General features: G+C 45.6%; 1 protein-coding gene across 3 annotated transcripts in view; it reads left to right on the forward strand.

The window, feature by feature from the left end:
• CCDC77 (coiled-coil domain containing 77) overlaps window positions 1–27,949 on the forward strand; it is a 38,372-nt gene that overhangs the window by 1,160 nt on the left and 9,263 nt on the right. Inside the window, exons 1-8 of one of the 3 annotated variants that reach the window (XM_050747079.1) lie at window positions 2,125–2,431; window positions 3,651–3,704; window positions 6,579–6,810; window positions 13,788–13,930; window positions 21,166–21,262; window positions 23,378–23,450; window positions 24,959–25,047; window positions 26,412–26,560. In XM_050747079.1, coding sequence (XP_050603036.1) covers window positions 3,667–3,704; window positions 6,579–6,810; window positions 13,788–13,930; window positions 21,166–21,262; window positions 23,378–23,450; window positions 24,959–25,047; window positions 26,412–26,560 — 821 coding nt within the window. In that variant the 5' untranslated portion in view covers window positions 2,125–2,431; window positions 3,651–3,666. Of the gene's footprint in view, window positions 1–2,124; window positions 2,432–3,650; window positions 3,705–6,578; window positions 6,811–13,787; window positions 13,931–21,165; window positions 21,263–23,377; window positions 23,451–24,958; window positions 25,048–26,411; window positions 26,561–27,949 lie in introns of those variants that run through there. The other 2 variants (XM_050747078.1, XM_050747080.1) reach the window with 2 other exon arrangements.

A 27,949-nucleotide genomic window follows, 5' to 3' on the forward strand; every position in this document is an offset into this window, starting at 1 on the left:
TTTTGTTCAGTGAAATGAGGGCTGTGGAGGGAGCTGTGTTCCAGCTAGAGGGAAGCTCATGAACAAAGGTATGGAGGCAGGGAAGTTATCTGGAGACGGTACATTTGGGGGAGTAGAAGACAATAAGGCAGGAAAGTTAGGTTTGGCCCTTGTGGAGAAAGTCGTGAATTCTAGGCTAACAAGTTTGATTTAATGCTTTAGACTATGAGGTTCTACTGATGAATTTTATTACAGAAAATGGTTCAGGAGAGGCAAGGAGTTGGTAGAACCGTTAAGCTGTTGTAGTGGTATGGGTAAGAAGTATTGAGACTGTGAATTAACATGGTCATTGTGGAGATAAAATGTACAAGATATTCATAGGGTTAGACAGATTCAGGAGAACGAGTGATCAAATGATGAATTTAAGTTGCCAACTCCTAGTTGCTTGGAAACGCCAAATTAGTACCTAAAATAGGAAAGTCAGAAGGGTCGTGTTTGGATAAAAAGATGATGTGTTAGGTTTAGGAAATGTTAACTTTGAGATGCTAAAAAAAAAAAAATACCTAACTTGAGTGATTTCTTTTTTAAGTTAAACATTTCAAGCGCCAATAGGTGAAAATGTCCAGTACATTTTTGTTAATTCAAATTAAGAGGTTAAAAGAGATGTTTGTTTATTCAACATGTACTTGTTACTTACTATATGCCATGTAGTGTTTTAGATGGTAGAGTTAATAATAAAAACAGGAGGAATAATGATGTTCCCAAAGAAATGGTTAGAGGAAATGATAAAGAAAGCTGAAGACAGAACCTTTGGGAGTTGTCAATAATAATAATAGTCCACGTTTATTGAGTGCTTATATGTCAAACACTGTCACTCGGCGCTATATTCATTATGTCATTTAATCCATATACCAACCTATGACATAGAAGTAACTGAAATTTAGAGAGGATAACTTAGCTGAGGGACACAGCTAATAAGAGGCAGGGCTTTGACTCAAACCCAAGTCTGATGTCAGAGCCTACACTCTCAACTACAATGTTTATTTTTATTATTATTATTTTTTCCAGATAAGGTCTCACTCTGTCGCTCAGGCTGGAGAGCAGTGGGGCAATCTCAGCTCAGTGCAGCCTCTGCCTCCCAAGCTCAAGCAGTCCTCCTGCCTCAGCCTCCTGAATAGCTGGGACTACAGGCACGTGCCACCACTCCCAGCTAATTCTGTAATTTTTGTAGAGACAGGGTTTCACCATGTTGCCCAGACTGCTCTCAAACTCCTGACCTCCAGCAATCCATTTACCTTGGCCTCCCAAAGTGCTGGCATTAAACAGGTATGAGCCACTGTGCCCAGCCTATTTTATTTTATTTTTTTGAGACAGGGTCTTGCTCTATCATCTAGGCTAGAGTGCAGTGGCACGATCACTGCTCACTGCAGCCTTGAACCCCCAGGCTGAAGTGGTCCTCACACCAAGCAGGTGGGACTGCAATGCCACCGTGCCCAGCTAAGTTTTACATTTTTGGTAGCGATAGGGTCTTGCCATGGCCTGGCCATGCCAAGGCCCGGCCCCAAAGCGATATATATATATATATTTTTTTTTTTTTGAGACGGAGTCTCGCTCTGCCACCCAGGCTGGAGTGCAGTGGCCGGATCTCAGCTCACTGCAAGCTCCGCCTCCCGGGTTTACGCCATTCTCCTGCCTCAGCCTCCCCAGTAGCTGGGACTACAGGCGCCCGCCACCTCGCCCGGCTAGTTTTTTGTATTTTTTAGTAGAGACGGGGTTTCACCATGTTAGCCAGGATGGTCTCGATCTCCCGACCTCGTGATCCGCCCGTCTCGGCCTCCCAAAGTGCTGGGATTACAGGCTTGAGCCACCGCGCCCGGCCGACTAATGTGTACATACTGTTTAAAACTGTGAGACCTCAGGAGATCACCAAGACAATGAGTGATGACCAGTAAGGAAAGGGGACAACTAGGAAGAGGCGTCCTGGAAGCCAAACAAAGACAGCTTTGAAGAAGTCAGGGGGAGAGGCACTGTGGGGCTCTGAGCAGGAAAGTGGTATATGGAAGTAACAGTGGTGATTGTCTCTTTTCATACTTTTACACAAAATTCTTTCCCAAAAGACTGAAGAGTTTTTTTTTTTTGAGATGGAATCTCGCTCTGTCGCCCAGGCTGGAGTCCAGTGGCGCGATCTTGGCTCACTGCAAGCTCCGCCTCCCGGGTTCACGCCATTCTCCTGCCTCAGCCTCCCGAGTAGCTGGGACTACAGGCGCCCGCCATCTCGCCCGGCTAGTTTTTTGTATTTTTAGTAGAGACGGGATTTCACCGTGTTAGCCAGGATCGTCTCCATCTCCTCACCTCATGATCCACCCACCTCGGCCTCCCAAAGTGCTGGGATTACAGGCGTGAGCCACTGTTTCCGGCTGCAGAACTGAAGATTTTAAGCAGATTATACCAGGTAGAAGGACATAACAGAACATCATCTGACTTGCTGAGAATCAGAATGGATTGACAGAGCATGCTTGATAAGAAAGCTTTCACCAAAGCAGTAAAAAATCAGCCTCCCTCCCTCTCTCCTTCTTTCTCTGTCAGTCATATAACATGGAATGGCATTCCCTTTCCAGCAGTTTATCTTCCTGAAAATTTCTGTAATAAGGTTGCTTAAAGTGCAGGAGCTCAAGATCTTGCTTTATCAATTGAGATGGAGATTATGAAGAGCCTTTTAAAGTTTATAAGTAATTTTTTTTTCTTCTACTGACGATAATAGAGAAAGCACATGAAATGAAGATCGCATCAGTGGTTTTGTATTCATTTTAAATTTGATATAGTGGGTGCTCTACCTTCATTTCCATTTACTGCTTCTGTTTATGGAGAGAGGAGTGGGGGCAGGGGAAGTCCATTTGTTGGTGAGGCTGGCCTTGAACTCCTGGGCTCAAGTAATTCCCTCTCCTCAGCCCCCTGAGTAGCAGGGACTATAGGTGCGGGCCACTGCACCTGGCTCTATGTGCTGTTTCTTGCTTAGTAGAGATTTTTCTGCATCTCCTTCTCCTATAACTTCAAGGAAAAGATTGTAGATTTGTTTTTGTGTTTTTGCAGTTAACAAGGAGACCTTTCTTACTTTGTGTGCTTATCCATTTAAATATTCAATGCCATTCTGATTTTTATTTGAAAATAATTATGAGTACCTTTTGAAAATGCAAAAGGCATGAATTTCAGGATTTGGAGATACTTTAAAGAATACTACATTTTAGGCCGGGGGTGGTGGCTCACGCCTGTAATCCCAGCACTTTGAGAGGCTGAGGTGGGCGGATCATGAGGTCAGGAGATCAGGACCAGCCTGGCCAATATGGTGAAACCCCATCTCTACTAAAAATACAAAAATTAGCCGGGCACGGTGACGGGCACCCGTAGTCCCAGCTACTTGGAAGGCAGAGGCAGGAGAATTGCTTGAACCTGGAAGGCGGAGGTTGCAGTGAGCCAAGATCAAGCCACTGCACTCCAGCCTGGGCAACAGAGTGAGACTCTGTCTCAAAAAAAAAAAACTACATTTTAAAACATCAAATTCTTTCCAAGAGGCAAATATGATGATGTTGAAGAGGGAACCAGTCTATGCATTCTGTACTGTTTCTATTTTTCTATTCTTGGCCCCTAATTATGAACTTTTGTGTATTTGATAGGTGTGAAAAAGACAGCATGAACTTTACCCCAAAACACACCCCTGTCTGCAGAAAGTAAGACATTTGCTTATTTTCAAGTTGTTAAGAAATCAAGACTTATATAGCCTTAGACTAAGTTAGCCTAGGAACTGGGAAGGTATTGGAAACGTATTTCCTAACGGGTTTTTTTTTTTTTTTTTTTGAGACAGAATTTCACTCTGTTGCCCATGATGGAGTGTAGTGGTGCAATCATAGCTCATTGCAGTCTTGACCTCTTGCACTCAAGCAATCCTCCCGCCTCAGCCTCCCAAAGTGCTGAGATTACAGGCATAAGCCACTGTGCCCAGCCTGAAACAACCCCTTTAGAAAACATGAAATGTTGGCCGGGCATGGTGGCTCACGCCTATAATCCCAGCACTTTGGGAGGCCAAGGTGGGCAGGTCACAAGGTCAGGCGTTTGAGAACAGCCTGGCCAACATGGTGAAACCCCGTCTCTACTTTAAAAAAAAAAAAAAAAAATTAACTGGGCATGGTGGCAGGCGCCTGTAAACTCAGCTGCGTGGGAGGCTGAGGCAGGAGAATTGCTTGAACCCAGGAGGTGGAGGTTGCAGTGAGCTGAGATCGCGCCGTTGCACTCCAGCCTGGGCAACAGAGCAAGACTCCATCTCAAAAAAAAAAAAAAGAAATGTTAAGTAAAACAGTATTTCTCTCACAAGTTTTTAGTGATTGAGAAAATGTTTAAGTTTTTCTTTGTGCTAGTTGACAAATTTTAATATCTCTGCATGCTTATGTATTAGAAGTGAGCACAAATATTAACTCTAACTCAGAGCTTCTGAGCTTCTGGTATAGTTTCTCTACTCTGCTGTCTATTTTGTTATGTTATAAATTGCAGACAACCAAATTTGATTTATTTTCACAGGAGGGTTTCTCTTCTTCTGTGCTATTTTTGTTTTGTTTTGTTTTTTTGTTTTTTGAGACAAAGTTTTGCCCTTGTTGCCCAGGCTGGAGTGCAATGGCGTGATCTCGGCTCCACCGCAACCTCCCTCCCAGGTTCAAGTGATTCTCCTGCTACAGCCTCCCGAGTAGCTGGGATTACAGGCGCCCGCCACCACGCCCGGCTAGTTTTTTGCATTTTTAGTAGAGACAGGGTTTCTCCATGTTGGTCAGGCTGTTCTCAAACCTCCGTTCTCAGGTGATCCGCCTGCCTTAGCCTCCCAAAATGCTGGGATTACAGGTGTGAGCCACTGCGCCTGGCCTGTACTGTTTTCCAGCTTTCATTATTTTAGCTCAAGTCTTGTTTGCTAGAAGCAAACAAACAAAAACTTCATGTCCACCCTTTTTTTTTTTTGAGATGGAGTTTCGCTGTTGTTTTCCAGGCTGGAGTGCAATGATGCGATCCTGGCTCACTGCAACCTCCATCTCCCAGGTTCATGCAATTTTCCTGCCTCAGCCTCCCGAGCACCTAAGATTACAGGCGCCCGCCACCATGCCTGGTTAATTTTGTATTTTTAGTAGAGATGGGGTTTCACCATGCTGGCCAGGCTGGTTTTGAACTCCTGACCTCAGGTGATCCACCCATCTCAGCCTCCCAAAGTGGTGGGATTATAGACATGAACCACCACGCCCAGCCATGTCCAACCTTTAATCAGAGTCTTTTTGCCAGTTAATAACATTTAGTTTTAATCTGTGCGATTCAAATGTCTCATATGCTAGAGATTAGCATCTGATGTGTTTGTTTCAATTGCAATATGTCTTTTTTTTTTTTTGAGACGTAGTTTCACTATTGTTGCCCAAGCTGGAGTGCAATAGCGCAATCTCTACTCATTACAACCTCTGCCTCCGGGTTTCAAGCTATTCTCCTCCCTCAGCCTCCCAAGTAGCTGAGATTACAGGCACACGCCACCACGCCTGGCTAATTTTTGTATTTTTAGTAGAGACGGGGTTTCACCATGTTGGTCAGGCTGGTCTCGAACTCCTGACCTCAGGTGATCCACCTGCCTCAGCCTCCCAAAGTGGTGGGATTACAGGCGTGAGCCACTGCACCCGGCCTGCAATATGTCTTATAGTAGTACTACACTTTCTGATTGTTACTACGTGGTCTCCCTTAGTTTATGTTCTTTTTTTTTTTTAATTATCTTAAAGTCTCTAATGGATTTTATTTTTATTTCTTTAGAGACGAGGTCTTGCTATGTTGCCCAGGCTGGACTGGAACTCCTAGGCTCAAGCAATCCTCCCACCTCAGCCCCCTGAGTAGCTGGGACTGCTCAGCCACTCAGCTCTGCCACCATTCCTGGCTCTAACATGTATTTTGAATCCAGCTTTAAACCATTAGTACTTGGAAGATAATTAATAAAATTGTTTACTATCCTGTCATATCAAACTTTCAATTTTTTTTTTTTTTTTTTTGAGACGGAGTCTCGCTGTGTCAACAGGCTGGAGTGCAGTGGCAGGATCTCGGCTCTGCCTCCCGGGTTCAAGCGATTCTCCTGCCTTGGCCTCCCGAGTAGCTGGAATTACAGGTGCACACCGCCACGCCTGGCTAATTTTTTTTTTTGTATTTTAGTAGAGACGAGGTTTCACCATGTTGCCCAGGCTGGTCTCGAACTCCTGAGCTCAGGCAATCTGCCTGCCGTGGCTTCCCAAAGTGCTGGGATTGCAGGCGTGAGCCACCGTGCCTGGCCAAGATTTTTTTTTTTTTTTTTAATAGAGACAGGGTTTCACTATATTGCCCAGGCTGGTCTTGAAATCCTGGGCTCAAGTGATTCTCGCACCTTGGCCTCCCGAAGTGTTGGGATGACAGGCGTGAGCCACCGCGCCAGCTAAACTTCCAAATCCGTGAGCACCTTCATTGTAAGCACTTTAGGAACACAAAAGCCGCTTTGATTTGGAAGGTCATAACTCCTAAACTCCACAGAGTGTAGTGAATATATCATTTCCAATTTCACCTAGGCAAGCAGTTGTCTCCAAACGTGCTGTTGCCACCAGTGGTCCCACCAAGAGGAGGGGAATGGCAGACTCACTGGAGTCAACCCCCTTGCCTTCCCTCGAAGATCGTCTGGCCAAACTCGGTCCTTCTAAGGAGCTCCTGGAATATTATCAGAAGAAGATGGCTGAGTGCGAGGCAGAAAATGAGGACTTGCTGAAGAAACTGGAACTCTACAAAGAAGCTTGTGAAGGACAGGTAAAGAGACGACGCACGCTTTTTTGGAACTCTGATGAAGTCTTCATTAATTAGAGATGCTCTGCAAGTGCCAGCTTGTATCATAAGCAGATGTTTTATAAAAATATTCCTTTTAGGCCGGGCGCGGTGGCTCACGCCTGTAATCCCAGCACTTTGGGAGGCTGAGGCGGGCGGATCATGAGGTCAGGAGATCGAGACCATCCTGGCTGACACGGTGAAACCCCGTCTCTGCAAAAAATACAAAAAAATTAGCCGGGCGTGGTGGTGGGCACCTGTAGTCCCAGTTACTCGGGAGGCTGAGGCAGGAGAATGGTGGGAACCCGGGAGGCGGAGCTTGCAGTGAGCCAAGATCGCGCCACTGCACTCCAGCCTGGGCGACTGAGCAAGACTCCGTCTCAAAAAAAAAAAAAAAAAACAAAATATTCCTTTTTTTATTCCCCAGCCCAGCTACTGGGCTCTTCAGGCCCTTCTTGGATCATAACCCCCAAAAACTGCTCTTCTTCTCAAATCTTAAATTCTGACATCTCCATATCTCTTATACCTAGTTCTTTCCTTTCCTTATATCTGAGTAGTCCTTAACTTCTTTGTTACCTCCGTAGCTTCCGGAATTTTCGGTTTTCTAAGTGCTGCATATAGCTCTGACGTCATGTCCTTCAAACCTAAACCCCATGATGCTTTGCTTCCGTAGTAACAGCGCTGCCTGCAAATGACCCCTTGCTCAATTATTCTTTTGCTCCACTTGCATAGCAAAAACTAAGCTGTGGCATCATCCAGTTATCTGCCACCTGTTCTCCTACAGCAGGATTTCTTGACCTCGGCATTATTGACATTTTGGCCTGGATGATTCTTTGTTGTGAGGGGTTGTCCCGTGCGTGATAGTATGTTTAGCAGCATCCCTGGCTTCTACCCATAGATGCCAGTAACACAACACCCCCAGCTGCGACAATCAAGAATGTCTCCAGATATTGCCAGATGTTTCTGGAATGGGTGTGTATATGTGCAAAGTTACTCCTGATTGAGGACACTGTTGTAGAAAGGTCACAAATCAGTACATAATGAATCGATGGTAAACAAATTCAGCTGTACCCTCAACCACTATACAACAGTTTTCTTACCTATCCATACTGGGTTTTCTCTCCTTCCACATCTGTGCCACACCCTCACCTCTAGCCTGCAACCCCTTCTTAGCCCTCCTCTGTCAACATCTTTCCTGCTCATCTTCACACAGTTACTCCATCCATATCTATCTCCTTCTTTCCTTTGGTTGCTTTACTTTTCCTTGTTTTTTTTTATATTTTTTTGAGACGGAGTCTCGCTCTGTCACCCAGGCTGGAGTGCGGTGGCGCAATCTCGGCTCACTGCAAGCTCCGCCTCCCGGGTTCACGCCATTCTCCTGCCTCAGCCTCTCAAGTAGGTGGGACCACAGGCGCCACCACCACACCCGGCTAGTTTTTTGTATTTTTAGCAGAGACGGGGTTTCACCGTGTTAGCCAAGATGGTCTCAATCTCCTGACCTTGTGATCCGCCTGCCTCGGCCTCCCAAAGTGCTGGAATTACAGGCATGAACCAACGCTCCCAGCCTGTTTTTTTGTTTTTTGAGACAGGGTCTTACTCTGTCACCGAGGCTGGAGTGCAGTGGTATAATCATGGCTCACTGCAGCCTTGAACTCCTAGGCTCAACTGATCCTCCCACACTCAGCCTCCTGGGCAGCTGGGGCTACAGGCACACACCGCCATGCCCAGCTAATTTTTTAAAAATTTGTTGTAGAGACATGGTCTCACTGTGTTGCCCAGGCCGGTATGGAACTCCTGGTCTCAAGCAATCCTCCCACCTCAGCCTACCAAGGTGCTGGGATTACAGGTGTGAGCCACGGCACCTGGCCTTCAGTCACCTTCTGATGATCATTCTTCTGACTGCTTCGGGAACAGGGCATCTGTGCCCGTTCGAGCTGGATTGATCCAATGCCTCCTGTGACCCTCACCCCTTTTTCCTCCTGAGAAACCTTGCTCCATCATTCTTCTCCGCTTTCTGTCGTATTTTTAACTTCTTGCTTGATATTAGCTTTTTCTTCTCAGTATATAAACATACTCCAGTCTTTCCCAACTCAAAAGAAAAATGAAAAACTCTTCTTTCATTGGGCTTCTCTCTCTAGCTATTCTTTTTATATAAATGGCTCTTTCTTTTCCCAGTCACACTTCCAGAATCTTTTGACTTTCCCATTCACTGAATGGGAATTTTTTTTTTTTTTTTTTGGAGATAGAGTCTTGTTCTGTCGCCCAGGCTGGAGTGCAGTGATGCAACCTTGGCTCACTGCAACCTCTGCCTCCCGGGTTCAAGCAATTCTCCTGCCTCGGCCTCCCAAGTAGCTGGGACTACAGGTGCACGCTGCCACACCCAGCTAATTTTTTGTTTTTTAGTAGAGGTAGGGTTTCACCGTGTTGCCCAGGCTGGTCTCAAACTCCCGAGCTCAGGCAATCTGCCCACCTCGGCCTTCCAAAGTGCTAGGATTACAGGAATGAGCCACCGTGCCCAGCTGGGGAATTTCTCGACTGCAGTTTCATCTCTGTCCTTGCCACACCACTAAAACCATGCCTTCTGTGTTCTCCAAGTACCTCTTTGCCAAACTTTTCTCTTTTTTGTCCTTTGCAGTGTTTGTCACTTTTGACCTCTCTTTTTCTGTAATTTTCTTCCTTTCTTGATTTCCTTTTTTTTTTTTTTTTGAGACAGAGTCTCGCTCTGTCACCCAGGCTGGAGTTCAATAGCGCGCGACCTTGGCTCACTGCAACCCCTGCCTCCCGGGTTTAAGCGATTCTCCTGCCTCAGCCTCCCGAGTAGCTGGGATTACAGGCGCCCACCACCATACCCAGCTAATTTTTGTATTTTTAGTAGAGACGGGGTTTCACCATGTTGGCCAAACTCGTCTCAAACTCCTGACCTTGTGGGCCGCCTGCCTTGGCCTCCTGAAGTGCTGGGATTACAGGCATGAGCCTGGCCTCCTTTCTTGATTGCTGTGTCATTTTTCTTTCACAATTTCTGTCTAACCTCTCTGATCAGCTCATCTCAGTGTCCATTAACAACTCTCTTTCCTTACTCTTAAACGTCAAAGTTCTTCCAGATTCTACTATAAATGACCTTGTTTTATCCTTGTATTACACTGCTACGTATGTGATGAAGACTGTTAAATAACTAGCCCTGACTCACTTTTCTCCCGAAGTTCCTTTCTCTACCCCTCTTCCTCACCCGCACATGTACCGCCACCATTTTGCCTCCCTCCATTCCTCATTCCTTAACTTTTCTTTATTCTTTGTCTTGGTAAATGGCATGATTGCCTACGGTTCTTTCAAGTCCCCTACACTGAATCTTTTGGCAAGTCCTATTGATTCTGCTTCCTAAATATTACTTAATCCATTCCCACACCCACATCACTTTTGCCACGATGCTCATGCAGACGCTTGAGTTGCGTCTAAACTATGACAGTATCCTCCTTGCCAGTACCTGCCTCTGGTCTCTTACATTCCCAGTTGGCCTCACATTTTTCACTCTAGCAGTACTGAAATATTTGTGCTTGTCCAAATTTATTAGGCTTTTGTTTTTTGGAGGTTTGCTTGTCATTTTTCTCACATTATGTGTATATACAATGAATTATAGGGTAATTCATTCCATTTGAGCTACTGAAGAGCCTCAGGATGGGGACTGGTTGCCAGATGACAGTGATGCAGCATCTCTAAATACATTTACTGGGACATGGTGTGAGTCACCATGCCCAGCCTAATTTTTTTTGTAGATTCTACAAAAAAAAGTGTTTCCAACCTTTTGAGTTCCACTGTGGACCTGTATGCTGTCCCTTTCTCCGAATAAGTTGTTAATATTTATTTGTCATTTTTATCACATTGTGTATGTATCTATAGACTTCTAGGTTTTTTGTTTTTTTGTTTTTTGAGTCAGGGTCCTGCCCTGTTGCCCAGGCTGGAGTGCAGTGGTGTGATCATAGCTCACTACAGCCTCAAAGTCCTGGACTCAAGCAGTCCTCCTGCCTCAGCCTCCCAAGTAGCTGGGAACAACAGGCTTGTGTCACCATGCACAGCTAATTTTTTATTTTTTATTTTCTTTTTTATTTTTGAGATGAAGTCTTGCTCTTGTCACCCAGGCTGGAGTGCAGTGGCGCGATCTCGGCTCACTGCAACCTCTGCCTCCCAGGTTCAAGCAATTCTCCTCCCTCATCCCCCTGAGTAGCTGGGATTATAGGTGCCCACCACCACACCCGGCTAATTTTTGTACTTTTAGTAGAGACTGGGTTTCACCGTGTTGACCAGGCTGGTCTTGAACTCCTGACCTCAGATGACCTGCCTGGCTCGGCCACCCAAGGCGCTGGGATTACAGGCGTGAGCCACTGCACCCTGCCCAATTTTTTATTTTTTGTAAATATGGAATCTCACTCTGTTGTCTAGGATGGTCTTCAACTCCTGGGCTCAAGCATCCTCCCACCTTAACCTCCCAAAGTGTTGGGATAACAGGTGTGAGTCACTGAGCCCAGCCTTTGTCAAATTATTTTTAATGACCTTAACCAATTTTAAGCGTTCAGTAGTGTTTAAGTGTTTGTGTGTGTGAGTATGTGTGTATATGTATATATAATTTTTTTTTTGGAGACAGTCTTGCTCTTTCACCCAGGCTAGAGTGCAGTGGCTCGATCTCAGCTCACTGCAACCTCCACCTCCTGGGTTTAAGCAATTCTCATGCCTCAGCCTCCCGAGCAGCTAGGATTATAGGGTGCCACCACGCCCAGCTAATTTTTGTTTTTTTAGTAGAGATGGGGTTTCGCCATGTTGGTCAGGCTGGTCTTGAACTCCTGGCCTCGAGTGATCTGCCATGCCTGGTGTGTTAAGTATGTTCACATTGTTGTGTGACTGATCTCTAGAATGTTTTCATTTTATAAAACCAAAACTCCATCCCTTAAACAGATCATTTCTCCCCACACTCCCTGTAACCACTATTTTACTTGCTATTTCTATGAATTAGAAATAGAGCAGGATTTGCCGGGCATGGTAGCTCACGTCTAATCCCAGCACTTTGGGAGGCCGAGGCAGGCGGATCACCTGAGGTCAGGGGTTCGAGACCAGCCTGACCAACATGGCAAAACCTGTCTCTATTAAAAATACAAAAATTAGCTTGGCGTGGTGGCACATACCTGTAGTCCCAGCTACTTGGAAGGCCGAGGCAGGAGAATTACCCAGGAGGTGGAGGTTGCAGTGAGCTGATATCACACCACTGCATTCCAGTCTGGGCGACAGAGCAAGGCTCCGTCTCAAAAAAAAAAGAGCAGGATTTATCTAGAATAGAGTGGAATCATACTGTAGTTTTTCTTTTAGTGACTGACTTACTTCACTTAGCATAACGTCCTCAAGTTTCGTCCATGTTGTAGCACGTGACGAGATCTTCTTCCTTTCTACCAACATCAGGCTCTCTCATGGTTCTAACTTCCTGTTCTCTTTTCTTGGAGTACCAACCGTCTGCTTCTCTCTCTACCAGTTTTCTGTTCGTCTGTCAAGTGTCAGCTCTTTGGTGGCAGTGCTTTGATTTCCCAAGCATTTCAGAATTTTTATTCCTGCCACGCTTTCCCCCACACCATTTCACCATGCATGCTTTCATGAAGTAATTATTTTATTTGAATCCTTTGCCTCTCTCCCCATGAAATTCCTTAGCTCTGTAGACAGGAATCAGATCTTTTCATCTTTGTTTTTCTGCATGTCATAATAATGCTTATGATACAGGAAACATTACCAAAAAAATGTGGATAGGCCGGGTGCAGTGGTTCACGGCTGTAATCCCAGCACTTTGGGAGGCCAAGGTGGGTGGATTGCCTGAGCTCAGGAGTTCAAGCCAGCCTGGCCAACGTGGTGAAACCCCATCTCTACTAAAAATACAAAAATTAGCTGGGCATGGTGGTGTGTACCTGTAATCCCAGCTACTCGGGAGGTTGAGGCAGAAGAATCACTTGAACCTGGGAGGCAGAGGTTGCAGTAAGCCGAGATTATGCCACTGCATTCCAGCCTGGGCGACAGAGCGAGACTCTGTCTCAAAAAGAAAAAAAAGCTGTGGATAGAATAGGTGAGTCGTACGGCATTCTGGATTCTATAGTCCGTAAAAGGAAGATGTGAGAGCTTTGATGTTAAATGCAAACTTCACACTCATCCTGTAGCTTTTAAACTCCAGTCAAGGCCAGGCATGGTGGCTCATGCCTTTAATCCCAGTACTTTGGGAGGCCAAGGCGGGTGGATCACTTGAGGTCAGGAGTTTGAGACCAGCCTGACCAACATGGCAAAACCCCATCTCTACTAAAAATACAAAAATTAGCTGGGCGTGGTGGCATGCACCTGTAATCTCAGCTACTTGGGAGGCTGAGGCACGAGAATCACCTAGAAGGTGGAGGTTGCAGTGAGCTGAGATCGTGCCACTGCACTCCGGCCTGGGCAACAGAGCAAGACTTGATCTCAATAAATAAACAAACAAACTCCAGTCTATACATGCCTATTGCTGTCATTTGAATTCTGTATTGGCGAAATTATTTACTCTGGAATATTTCTTTTTTTTTTTTGAGACGGAGTCTCGCTCTGTCGCCCGGGCTGGAGTGCAGTGGCGCGATCTCAGCTCACTGCAAGCTCTGCCTCCCAGGTTTACGCCATTCTCCTGCCTCAGCCTCCTGAGTAGCTGGGACTACAGGCGCCCGCCACCTCGCCCTGCTAGTTTTTTGTATTTTTTAGTAGAGACGGGGTTTCACCGTGTTAGCCAGGATGGTCTCAATCTCCTGACCTCATGATCCGCCCGTCTCGGCCTCCCAAAGTGCTGGGATTACAGGCGTGAGCCACCGCGCCCGGCCTACTCTGGAATATTTCTACATGAGTAGACTCCTCCCTATCCAGTGAGAGATACTCCATTGAAGCCCAGTGTCTTTCAGCTTCTCATTGTGGTTTTTCTGCAGCATAAACTTGAATGTGATTTGCAGCAGAGGGAGGAAGAGATTGCTGAATTGCAGAAAGCTCTAAGTGACATGCAGGTCTGCCTCTTCCAAGAGCGGGAACATGTTTTGCGCCTCTACTCAGAAAATGACCGACTGAGAATCAGGTACCAAGCAGGAGAAGGGAAATGTTGGAGTTATAACTTTAAATTACTTGTATTTTATTTATTTATTTATTTATTTATTTATTTATTTATTTATTTTGAGGCAGTCTCCATTGCCCAGGCTGGAGTACAGCGGTGCTATCTCGACTGCAGCCTCCGCCTCCTGGGTCAAGCGATTCTCATGCCTCAGCCTCTCAAGTAGCTGGGACCACAGGTGTGCGCTACAACGCCTGGCTAATTTTTGTATTTTTGTAGAGATGGGGTTTTGCCCTGTCAACCAGGCTGGTCTCGAACTCCTGGCCTCAAGTGATCTGCCCACCTCAGCCTCCCAAAGTGTTGGGATTACAAGCGTGAACCACCATGCCCAGCCCTTTAAATTACTTTTAGAAAGATGCATTTCTCCACATGAATTCTCTTAGGTTGTATTCCCTAGGAAATGGACTCTGAGATGGAGATTTGCCTTCAGGGCAGTTACTAGAGAAGCTCTCTGGAATAATAGCTATGAGCAGATTTGGGCAGGGGTAGAATACGAATGGATACAATGGTAACAGAAGCCTTAGCCAACCCCACAGGGAGCACCAAGGATAGGGTGGTCTTTCGGCGGCAAAGGACTCAGACTTTTGTGTCCCCCCATTGACCAGTCATAGGATGCAGGCTGTCCCCAGGGAGGGTGTGTAAACGTCAGGGAGGAAGCCCCCTTCAGCCAAGTGTAATTTTTAGAGAAGAGCTGAGCTCCTGGGAGATAAATGTCGTGATCATGAGGGGGAATCTGAGCAGTACACTACGTGTTCCCTTACAGTGCGTTTCCGTGTGTGTGTGCTGGGAGTGGGAGGGGAAAATACACAGAACCAAAAGTTTACCATTTTAGCCGTCTGAAGTGTACGATTCAATGGCATTAAGTATATTCACATTGTTGCACAACTGTCACCAGCGTTGAACTCTAGAACATTTTCATATTCCTAAACTGAAATTGTATACCATTCAACAGTAATTCCCACCTCTCCGTTACCCCAGTTCCTGGAACATGCCCTTCTACTTTTCGTCTCTATGAATTTGACTATTTCAGGTACCTCACGTAAGTGGAATCATACAATATTTGTTATGTCAGGCTTATTTCACTTAGCATAATGTCTTCAAGGTTCGTCCATGTGGTAGCATGTGTCAGAATCTTCTTGCTTTTTAAGACTGAACAATATTCCATTATATGTACGTACCACATTTGGTTTGTCCGTTCATCCGCCACTGGATCTCAGCTCACTGTAACCTCCGCCTTCCAAACTGAAGCGATCCACCCACCTCAGCCTCCTGAGTAGCTGGGACTACAGGTGTGTACCAACATGCCTGGCTAATTTTTTTTGTAATTTTCGTAGAGACAGGGTTTTGCCATGTTGCCCAGGCTGGTCTCCAACTTCCAAGCTCAAGTGATCTGTCTGCCTCAGCCTCCCAAAGTGCTAGGATTACAGGTGTGTGCTACTGTGCCCGTCCGAGACCTTACTTTTAATTCTTTTGTGTATATACCCAGAAGTAGATCATATGGTAATTCTGTTTTTGTGTTTTTGAGTAACTACCATGCTATTTTCTATAGTGGCTATACTGTTTTATATTCCCACCAGCAGTGCACAAGGGTTTGAGTTTCTCCACATCCTTACCAATACCTGTTATTTTCTTTTTTTTTTCCTTTAAGCCTTTTTTTTTTTTTTTTTTTTTTTTTTTTTTTTTTTTAAGACAGGGTCTTACCCAGGCTGGAGTGCAGTGGCATGATCTTGGCTCACTGCAGCCTTTACCTACCTCCTAGGCTCAGGTGATCCTCACACTTCAGCCTCCAAGTAGCTGTGACTACGTGCATGTGCCGCCATGCCCAGCTATGTTTTTTTTTTGTTTTGTTTTTTGTATTTTGTAGAGACAAGGTTTCACCATGTTTCCCAGGCTGGTCTCAAACTCCTGAGCTCAAGCAGTCCTCCTGCCTCAGCCTCCCAAAGTGCTGGAATTACAGGCATGAGTTATTTTCTGGGTTTTGTTTTTTTGGAGACAAGGTCTTGTGCAGTCAACCAGGCTGGAGTGCAGTGGCATGATCACAGCTCACCGCAGCCTCAACCTCCCAGGCTCGGATGATCCCCCAACCTCAGCCTCCCAATTAGTTGGGACCACAGGTGTGCACCACTGTGCTTGGCTAATTTTTGTGTTTTTTGAAGAGATGGGGTTTCACCGTTTTGCCCAAGCTGGTCTCAAACTCCTGGGCTCAAGCAATTTGCCCACCTTTGCCTCCCAAAGTGTTAGGATTACAGGCGTGAGCCTCTGTGCCCAGCCTTATTTTCTGTTTATTTGATAGTAACCGTCTGAATGGGTGTGAGGGAGTCCCATTGTGGTTTTGATTTGCATCTTAACATGTTGAGCATCTTTCCTGTGCCGTTTATATATCTTCTTTGGAGACGTGCCGATTCACATCTTTTGCCCATTTTAATAATTGGGTTGTTTTTGTTGTCGTTGAGACAGGGTCTCGCTCTGTCGCCCGGGCTACAGTGAGTGGCGTGATCACGGCTCACTGCAGCCTCTGTCTGCCGGGCTCAAGCTCTCCTCCCATGTCAGCCTCCCGAGTAGCTGGGACTACAGGCATGTGCCACTACGCCTGACTAATTTTTGTATTTTTGGTAGAGTCAGAGTTTTGCTATGTTGCCCAGGCTGGTCTCAAACTCCTGAGCTCAAGTGATCCTCCCACCTCACCCTCCCAAAGTGCAGAGATTACAGATGTGAGCCACGGTGCCTGGCCACAGAAGTTCTTTATATATTCTGGATACTAAACCTTTATTAGACATACAGATACATGCAAATATTTTCTCCCATTCCATAGATTGCCTTTTTATTTTCTCCTTTTTTTTTTTTTTTTTTTTTTAGAGGCAGGGTATCGCTCTGTCAGCCAGGGTGATCCTCCTGCCTTAGCCTTGGGAGTAGCCGGGACTATAGGCATGCACCAGTATGCCTGGTTAATTTATTTTCTTTTTTTCATTTTTTTTGTAGAGACAGGAGGGTCTCACTATATTCCTCAGGCTGGTCTTAAACTTCTGGCCTCAAGTGATCCTCCTGCCTCAGCCTCCCAAAGGAATGAGCCACCATGCCGAGCAAGGCGTTTTTAATTTTATGAAGTTCAATTTCTGTATTTTTTTTCTTTTGTTGCTTCTGCTTTTGGTATCACATCGAAGAAATCATTGCCAAATTCATTGTCAGGAAGCTTTTCTCCTATGTTTTCTTCTGAAACTTTTATTATTTTAGCTCTTATGTCTAGGTCTTTGATCCATTTTGAGTTAATTTTTGAATATAGCATTAGGTAAGGTTCCAACTTCATTCTTTTGCATGTGGATGTCCAGTTTTCTCAACATCATTTGTTGAAAAGACTTAGCCACGTCCTTTCTTTATTATTATTATTATTATTTTTAATTTTGAGACAGGATCTTGCTCAGTCACCCAGGCTGGAGTGTAGTGGCATGATCTCCGCTCACTGCAACCTCCGCCTCCCGGGCTCAAGTGATCCACCTGCCTCATCCTTCCAAGTAGCTGGAACTACAGATATGAGCCAACACACCTGACTAATTTTTATATTTTTTGTGGAGAGAGGGTTTTTCCATATTGCCCAGGCTGGTCTCGAACTCCTGAGCTCAAGCAGTCCACCCTCCTCAGCCTCCCAAAGTGCTGGGATTTCAAGTGTGAGCCACCGCGCCCAGCCTCACCACATGGTTTTGTTGGTGTCCTGCCGTCAGGTGCTCCATTTTTAGCAGGATCTAGTAGCATGGCAGAAGCTGGTTTTCAAATGTGACATCATTCTCAGCTGTAGACGGCGTGGTCTTGCGGCAGATTCTCAGGGTCTGTCACGATTCTTGTAGTGTTGCTTGCCGTAAACTCCGGTTGGTACCTTGTGCCACCACAGACACCATAGGATCTGCCGAGTTACATGTCCCAAGCCGCAGCGCGTCCTTTCAACTCGGCCGCGCTGAAAGCTCGCCTTCTGTGTCAGTTGGTACGTGGGTCAGAGCAGTGTTCCAAAATACGGACTGTGTTGTCTTCAGAGCCTGAAGACTCCTTTTAGGCATTATGCTTCCTTCTCAGTGTAGCAGGTACCAGATGAAATAATTTGATCTTTACTTCGGAGGGAATATCCTGGCATACCTAGATCACAGCCTTAAAGACTTGACTGATGTGCTTCATAAGGTTCATCTCCAACCCTCTGGAGCACACGTATCTTACCAAAGGTTCCAGGGCACTTGCTGTTTCTTGTTCATGCAGTCTGATTAAGTGCAATATCATCAGTAGTGAGCTCCTGGCGATCTGTGGAGTAGCCAGATCCAGATTCTTTTTTGTTTGTTTGTTTTCATTTGTTTGTTTGTTTTTGAGATGCAGTCTTATTCTGTCACCCAGGCTGGAGTGCAGTGATGTGATCTCGGCTCACTGCAACCTCTGCCTCCCGGATTCAAGTGATTCTCCTGCCTCAGCCTCCCGAGTAGCTGGGACTACAGGTGTGCATTACCATGCCCAGCTAATTTTTGTACTTTTTAGTAGAGATGGGGTTTCACCATCTTGGTCAGGCTGGTCTCGAACTCCTGCCTCAGCCTCCCAAAGTGCTGGGATTACAGGTGTGAGCCACTGCGCTGGCCCAGATTCTTTTACACTGTATTGACAGAGAGTAAAAGCATTAACATGGCCTTGGGAAAGACTATAAACGTACACCATTGTCCACATCACATGATGTGAACTGCCTCTGGTCTTTTGAGGGGTAGGAAGGAATGCATTTGCCTAATTACTCACCACTTACCATGTGCCTGAGACTAAGTATTTCTGTCCTAGCAAAGGTCCTACACCTGGCACCATGCCTGAAATTGGGGCCTACTTGGTGGTAGTCTGCTGCTATCCCCAGAATCCACCTGGTTTTGTATAGGCCATACTGAGGAATGAAACGAGGCTTTGGTAAGGACCTCCACCGCCACATTCTTTAGGTCTTTATTGATCATCTTGACTGGTTAGGGAGGGGCAGTTTCAGAGGCTTTCACTTAGCTTACCCCGGAAGCCAAGAAGCTAATTTGGAGGTACTGCCCCCTACCTCGTATGTCCATTTTAATCATTTGGGAACTGAAGAAATGAACATTGATTTGGTGGATCCCATAGACCTGCTGTGAGCTGGACGTGCCCAAATTCCATTTATTCCACGGTCCCCACATGCCCCAGTGCCATGATGATGCTTCAGGTTATCTGGTATCAGTGTCAGTTTGGACCCTGTATCCAGCAATCCTTAAAATGCCCAGGTCTTTCCTTTTTCGCAGTATGTAGTTACTTGAATAAATGGCTGTAGACCCTTTGGAGGATGTGGGGAATCATTAGCATGAATATCTACTCTGTGGTGTCACAGGGTCTTACCTTCTAGGAGTTCGAGCCTCTTCTTTAGGTAATTGTCACTAGGACTTAAAACTGACTTGAGGCCGGGCGCGGTGGCTCACGCCTGTAATCCCAGCACTTTGGGTGGCTGAGGCAGGCAGATCACGAGGTCAGGAGTCCAAGACCAGCCTGGCCAACATGGTGAAACCCTGTCTCTACTAAAAATGCAAAAATTAGCTGGGCATAGTGGCACATGCCTGTAGTCCCAGCTACTTGGGAGACTGAAGCAGGAGAATTGCTTGAACTCAGGAGGCGGAGGTTGTGGTGAGCCGAGATGGCGCCATTGCACTCCAGCCTGGGTGACAGCGAGACTGTCTCAAAAAAACAAAACAAAACAAAAAAAAGTACTTGGGCCTGAAAAATGAGTCAGAGATTGTGATTTTGTACGGGGCGCAGCCCTCAGCCTCTTTTCCATCTTTGACTTATCTTTTATTGTTTAAGCTATTCTCTGTTGACTACCCATCTCCCTTGCTGAAACGCCATGTTCTGTAAACCATCTCCATGTCACTGGCTCTGAAATCCCCTTTTATGTTTTTTTTAAATTAATTAATTTTTTTTTTTTTTTTGAGACAGAGTCTTATTCTATCACCCAGGCCGGAGTGCAATGGTGCAATCTTGGCTCACTGCAACGTCCACCTCCCAGGTTCAAGCGATTCTTGTGCCTTAGCCTCCTGAGTAGCTTGGATTACAGGTGTGCGCCACCATGCCCAGCTAATTTTTGCATTTTAGTGGAGACCGGGGTTTCACCGTGTTGGCCAGGCTGGTCTCGAACTCCTGACCTCAGGTGATCCGCCTGCCTTGGCCCAAAGTGCTGGGATTATAGGCATGAGCCACCACACCAAGCCTGAAATCCCTTTTTAGCGTTTGCTTCCTTGGTCCAGTCCGGACGTCAGCTATCTTAGGTCGAGTTCTCTGGGAAACAGACTGTGCAGTGGAGATTTGCTTGCAGGAATTTTATTGGGAAGTGAGGGAACTTAAGCTGGGACTCAGTTGCAGCAGGCCTCGTCCAGCACCACAGGGGTCTCTGAAGCTGGGATCGCTCTTCAGAGATATCCTGAACTGAGGCAAGGGGATTGGATTTTTGTATTCCCTCATTGACCAGGCACTGGATATGGACTGTCCCTGAGGAATGAGAGGCAGTTCCCTTGGCTGGAGATTCAACTACAAGCTATCAGCAGGCCGCATTCCTGGCAAATGGCAGAATGAGCCATCAGCCCTGAAGAGGAAGATCTGAGCAGTGCCCCTCAGCAGCCGCTACAGTTCCCTTTTAGAGTTAGCTGAGAAGGGCCGGGCGCGGTGGCTCACGCCTGTAATCCCAGCACTTTGGGAGGCCGAGACGGGCGGATCACGAGGTCAGGAGATCAAGACCATCCTGGCTAACATGGTGAACCCCGTCTCTACTAAAAATACATTAAAAAAAATTAGCCGAGCATGGTGGCAGGCGCCTGTAGTCCCAGCTACACGGGAGGCTGAGGCAGGAGAATGGTGTGAACCCGGGAAGTGGAGCTTGCAGTGAGTGGAGATGGCGCCACTGCACTCCAGCCTGGGCAACAAAGCAAGACTCTGTCTCAAAAAACAAAACAAAAAAAAAGAATGAGCTGAGAAGTGCCCTGGCCCCTGTTCTCTGAATGGAAATACCTGATGTTTTACAAAGTAGAGCTAAAGTCTAGATACATAACTATTCAATTTTAATTTGAGGTTACTGTTTTAATTTGAGGTTACTATTGTTTAAAAAAAATAGAAGGGAGATCCTTTAAATAGCAAGGGTTACTTACTTGGGACATTGAATAATATGTGCTTGCTTTCCATGAGAATTACAGGGAGCTAGAAGACAAGAACAAGATTCAGAATCTCTTGGCTCTTGTGGGAACAGACGCTGGAGAAGTGACCTATTTTTGTAAGGAGCCTCCTCACAAAGTAAGTAATCTTTGGTGGAGCATGGTGAGTGTGGCTTCACAAATCACAGGCTAGGGCCCATCGTCAGAAGAACGTTAGTATTCGCTAGAGAAGGCAGGTGGAGAATTAGCCATCATAGTGCCTTGTTTGCCTGAGTTGTTAAAGCATTTTTCTTCAAAAACCTCAGGAAGTAGCATCGTTTACCCCATTTCACTGTGTAGAAACCTGAGGCACAGAGGGGTGGCTGTTTTAGCTGAGACAGAGAGGAAAGCAGGAGCAGACTGTGTGTGGGAGAAAGTTTTGATTCTTAAGTTTCTTTTTTAAATCTTTGTTTATACTGATTACAAATGATATCCATGGTCTTCATTAAAAACAGAGTATAGTAATCTATCATGTAAAAGTGGCAGGTTCTCATAATCCTATACCCCAGAGACAGTCCACTATTAATACTTTGGTATACATACCTCCGTCTCTTTTTCCATTCCTGTAGAAATAGTTATGTGTCTGTGTATACTATTTCTATTTTTTCACTTCTGTAAACAGTTCCTGAGCGTTTTTATACATATCTGTATATGTATACTTCTGTTTCCTGAAGGTCCTTGGCCAAGAGCTACTTTTTTTTTTTTTTTTTTTTGAGACAAAGTCTCATTCTGTTACACAGGTTGGAGTGCAATGTGCAATCTCAGCTCACTACAACCTCCGCCTCCCGGTCTCAAGCACTCCTCCCACCTCAGCCTCCCAATCAGCTGGGGCTGCAGATGTGCACCACCACGCCCAGCTAATTTTTGTATTTTTTGTAGAGATGGGGTTTCACCATGTTGCCCAGGCTGGTCTGGAACTCCTGAGCGCAAGCAGTCTGCCCGTGTTGGCCTGCCAAAGTGCTGGGATTATAGGCGTGAGCCACCACACCCACCAAAGAGCTGCTTTTTTTTTTTTTTTTTTTTTTTTTTTTGGAGTCTTGCTGTGTCACCCAGGCTGGAGTGCGGTGGCCGGATCTCAGCTCACTACAAGCTCCGCCTCCTGGGTTTACGCCATTCTTCTGCCTCAGCCTCCCGAGTAGCTGGGACTACAGGCGCCTGCCACCTCGCCCGGCTAGTTTTTTGTATTTTTTAGTAGAGATGGGGTTTCACCGGGTTAGCCAGGATGGTCTCAATCTCCTGACCTCATGATCCACCCGTCTCGGCCTCCCAAAGTGCTGGGATTACAGGCGTGAGCCACCGCGCCCGGCCAAAGAGCTGCTTTTTAAAAAAAAAATAAAAATAAAAATAAAAACAATTTAGAGCTGAGGTCTTGGCCTGTTGCCTAGGCTGGACTCACACTTCTGGGCTTAAGCACCATCCTTCCAAGTAGCCGGAACTACAGGGGTGCACCACTGTGCCCCAAGCTGTTCTTGGTTTTGTTTTTAATCATATATTACCAAATAGCCCTGGAATTTTATTTATGTATTTATTTATTTTTATTATTAATTTATTTATTTTTCAAGACAGAGTTTCACTCTTGTCACCCAGGCTGGAGTGCAATGGTGCGATTTTGGCTCACCACAACCTCCACCTCCTGGGTTCAAATGATTCTCCTGCCTCAGCCTCCCGAGTAGCTGGGATTACAGGCACCCACCACCACGCCTGGCTAATTTTGTATTTTTAGTAGAGATGGAGTTTCTCCATGTTGGTCAGGCTGGTCTTGAACTCCCGACCTCAGGTGATCTGCTCCCCCATCGACCTCCCAAATTGCTGGGATTACAGGCGTGAGCCACCATGCCCGGCCTTGTTTTTATTTTTTTTAGAAACAAAGTCTCATTCTGTTGCCCAGGTTGGAGTGCAGTGGAGCGATCATAGCTCACTGCAGCCTTGAGCTCCTGGGCTCCAGCGACCCTCCCACCTTAGCCTCCTGAGTAGCGGGGACCACAGGCACATGCCACCACACCCGGCCAACTTTTTTAAGTTTATATTGTCAACACAGGGTTTTATCCGGTTTGTTACTTTGCTTGTGTGGTCTCTCATATGTATGACATCCTTATATAATCATATCAGTTTTGACAAATTTAACTTACAGCGTTCAATCTGCAGAACTAAGGCTGAAAAATAAAACATTACGTTTATAGGAAGGCTACTTCAATACCAGTGTTTGCTTCCTTAGGTCACCATTCTCCAAAGGACTATCCAGGCTGTAGGTGAACGTGAGCAGAATGAATCTTCAGCTTTCAAAGCAGGTAACAAACATATAACCTATTAGAAATTCTCATCAATGCAGAATTGAAAATCACAGGGCAGGCTGGGCGCGGTGGCTCATACCTGTAATCCCAGCACTTTGGGAGGCTGAGGTGGGTGAATCACCTGAGGTCAGGACGTCGAGACCAGCCTGGCCAACATGGCAAAACCGATGTAAACACAAAAAATTAGCCAGGCATGGTGGCAGGTGCCTGTAATCCCAGTTGTTTGGGAGGCTGAGGCAGGAGAATTGCTTGAACCCAGGAGGCGGAGTTTGCAGTGAGCCGAGATCACACCAGTGCACAACAGAGCGAGACTCTGTCTCCAAAAAAAAGCACAGTGTACACAATTGGAAATGTTTTCCCTACTGTACAGTGATAATTGATGTTCATAATGATGCCTTTGGTGGTCTAATGTCTTAATGAGCTTCTTGAACCATCCAAGAAATTAAATTTTGCTCAGTTCAATTGTGTCTTTTTGTTTTGTTTTGTTTTGTTTTGAGATGGAGTTTTGCTCTTGTTGCCCAGGCTGGAGTGCAGTGGCGTGATCTCCGCTCACTACAGCCTCTGTCTCCCAGATTCAAGTGATTCTCCTACCTCAGCCTCCCGAATAGCTGGGATTACAGGCACGCACCCCATACCTGGCTAATTTTGTATTTTTAGTAGAGAGGGAGTTTCTCCATGTTAGGCTGGTCTCAAACTCCTGACCTCAGGTGATCCGCCTGCCTTGGCCTCCCAAAGTGCTGGGATTACAGGCGTGAGCCACCGCACCTGGCCTGCTCAGTTCAATTTTTAGCATTCCTTATCTTTAAAATAACCTTGTCTTTTGAAAATTGTGTGATATGCCATAACCAAAATGTTTAAGTTTTGTTTTTCTTATTCCTTATTCTGTTTGATTGATTGATTGGTTGATTGAGACAGGCTCTGTCACCCAGGCTGCAGTACAGTGGTATGAGCACGGTTTACTGTAACCTTGAACTCCTGGACTCAAGTGACCCTCCCACCTCAATCTCCTGAGTAGCTGGGACGACAGGCATATGCCACCACACCTGGCTAATTTATTGTATTTTACCTTATTTTGTGTTGGGAGGGGTTCTCACTGTGTCACTCAGGCTGGTTTTGAACTCGTGGCTTCAAGTGATTGTCCTGCTTTGGCCTCCCAAAGCACTGGGATTACAGGCATGAGCCACAACACCTGGCCTTATTCTGATTAAATAGTATTTTACTAAGAAAGTAGACACAACTATTTTAGTGATTGATTCTAAGGAAAATTTAGTGGTTGATTCTGCCAGAAGATGAGTAGGATTATTTAGGTGACATCTTGCAGAGTTCCCTGACAGATTCCTGTTTGAAAAGTTAAGCACTGTGGTTATGGTGTTTCCCGTCGTCTTCCTTTCCGTCCCTCACAGGTAAACGAATCTGAACTCCCCGGCGCGGGAAATGCGGATGCTTCGATAGCAGACAGAGAAGCCGGGTAAAACCTTCTTGACGGATTTTGTTTTCCATTTTAGATCCTAAAATAAGCAAAAGAAGACCATCGCGCGAGAGAAGAGGAAGTTCTGAACATTACCAAAGAGACGTGCAGACACTCATCCTGCAGGTAAAGAATGTGTTTTGGCAGACCCAGGTGGCTTTTATCCACAAGTTTGGCTTTATATAACGTACCCGCAGTATCGTGTGATAAGCATCTCCTTGCACACAGGTTCCATCTAAGCCTCATGTGACTGAGAAAATTGAGATTGTTCCTAATTTCCAAGAGCTTTATTTTAAAACCATCCTTTTCTATTTGAACATGCTAAAAGTGCTACTCTAAACCTTCAGTTCAATGTACTAAGCCCCGTCCACCAAAACCATTACAAAGTAAGAATCCACTGGCCTGGGGATATACAGAGATTGCAGAGGGAAGCTTGTCTATGCTGACAGATCAACGTTTGGTGGTATATTCATTTATTTAGTGCTTAGGTTCTAAAGTCTAGGAAAGTAATGAACTATTCTCTTACCTCCTGGTTATTATGTGTCATTTGGAACCATGATTGTTCATCTGATTGCACTGAAGTTTCTGTCCTTACTAGGTTAAATCTCTGTTGATTTAATGACAGTTTGTACCTTTGGCTACTATCTCCATGTGGAGTCGTGATAGCCAGACACAGAGAAGGAAATTACCTTATATTCATTTTGCTGTACTTTTTGAAACCAAAAACCAAGAGTCATTTTGCTTCTGGGCAGGAAGGGTGTCTTAAAGGGAGGCAGTCAAGGGAGATAGTGAAAAGCCAAAAATCACAGGGTAGGGGAAACGATTTTGTAGCTTTGTTTGTGTGATGTAGATGCTGGGTTTCGTTTGGACAAAGAATCTACTCTTGTATAGCTTAACCCCATTTATAAGACATTAAGAGGAACTGGGCCGGGCATGGTAGTGCCTGTAATCCCAGCACTTTGGGAGGCCGAGGCTAGATGATTGCTGGAGCCCAAAAGTCCGAGACCAGCCTGGACAACATAGTGAGATCCCATCTCTACAACCCAAAAGTCCGAGACCAGCCTGGACAACATAGTGAGATCCCATCTCTACAACCCAAAAGTCCGAGACCAGCCTGGACAACATAGTGAGATCCCATCTCTACAACCCAAAAGTCCGAGACCAGCCTGGACAACATAGTGAGATCCTATCTCTACAAAAAATAAAAATAAAATTAGCTGGGTGTGGTGGGACACACCTGTAGTCCTGGAGGCTGAGGCAGGGAGGACTGCCTGAGCCCATGGGGTTGAGGCTGCAGTGACCTATGATCACGCCCCTTGCACTCCAGCCTGGGGGACAGAGCAAGACCTTGTCTTGAAATGAACAAGAGGATTAGGAGTGAGATTTTTTTGTTTGTTTTTTAATTTTTCTGGAGAAAGGCTCAGTTTTCCTAGAGGTATGAAGTAAGTGGAAGTAGGGTTGGATTCCTCACCCCTTTTTGGCCTGTCTAGGTGGAAGCACTGCAGGCTCAGCTGGGAGAGCAGACCAAACTTGCTCGAGAACAAATTGAAGGGCTCATGGAGGATAGACGGATTCACCTTGAGGAAATACAAGTTCAGCACCAGAGAAATCAGAACAAAATCAAAGAGCTAACCAAAAAGTGAGTGTCTAAGAAAGCTGAACCTAACAGGTATTTTATTTTTCTGAGTGACTTAAAAGTTAGCGTTTTGTACTTGAACAACAGCAGGTCATAGAACTAAAGGGAACCTTGAAAAAATTGTCTTCCTCAGAAACCCCTGGTTCTACGTAGGTGAGTATCTCGCTGTTCCAGGCATGCCGTTGAAGAGCTGATGAGTATTTCATGTGCTCCTGTTAATCTACTGTGGTATTTTAGCTTCTGGTGGTTAAGAAGCGTTCTTAGGCCGGGCTCACGCCTGTAATCGCTCATGCCTGGATGACAGAGTGAGACCCTGCCTCAAAAAAAAAAAGTGTTCTTTTATCCACTGATATATACACTGTCTGACTCAGTGTCGTAGAGCCCTTTTCTTTTGTTTGCCCCTTCATGAATATGGAAAACATGAGTTTACATATCTACACCAAAAAACTGCACACTCAGTGTTTTAATCGGAACTCTGCCAGTGCTTTTATCTAGCGATGTGTTGTCATTTTTGGCTTCTATGAAATTTCTGTCCCAAGAAAGGCAGGATTGTATTTTTTTCTAACAGATTGAGTTGGCATAGTGTATTCTTGGTTATCAGAATACTCATATAGCTTTGGGATTTTGAACTGTAAATATCTCTGATGTATGAAACAGCACGATACATATTGTATGATATCAATCTCATAAAATGGGGTGTCGTGTCTGCATACACGCAGGAACTAGAGTGTCCTGTAAACTTTATAAACTGTAAAGCGATTCTGATTGTGGATGACTTTGTTCTTTGCTTCTTATGTGTTTTAGTTTCCTATAATGCACGTACTTTTAAAAAATAAAAGTTATTTTTAAAATCTGAAAAAATAAAAACAAAAAATGGCCAACTCTGTCCTCATTGTTTTTGTTCCTAACCTGCTTACCTTTCTTTACCTCTCTGCAGTCTGGCTTCACCCCCCCATTTTATCAAACACGCCCTTTCTGGGGTTCACCCCCCCATTTTATTAAACACGCCCTTTCTGGGGTCACCACTGACCTCTTAACTTTTTTATTTTGTTTTAGAGACTAAGTCTCACTCTGTCGCCAGGCTGGAGTGCAGAGGCTGATCCCGGCTCCCTGCAACCTCTGCATCTCAGGTTCAAATGATTCTCCTGCCTCGGCCTTCCAAGTAGCTGGGATCACAGGCGCCGCCACCACACCCAGCTAATTTTGTAAATTTAGTAGAGACGGGGTTTCACCGTGTTAGCCAGGCTGGTCTCGAACTCCTGACCTCTGGTGGTCCACCCGCCTCAGCCTCCTAAAGTGCTGGGATTACAGGCGTGAGCCACCGCGCCCAGCCCTGGCCGACCTCTTAACTTCTGAGACCAGTTATATCTCTGTTCAGTCCTTATTATACGT

The sequence above is a fragment of the Macaca thibetana genome, chromosome 11, assembly GCF_024542745.1.
Source record: "Macaca thibetana thibetana isolate TM-01 chromosome 11, ASM2454274v1, whole genome shotgun sequence".
NCBI classification, from domain to species: domain Eukaryota; kingdom Metazoa; phylum Chordata; class Mammalia; order Primates; family Cercopithecidae; genus Macaca; species Macaca thibetana.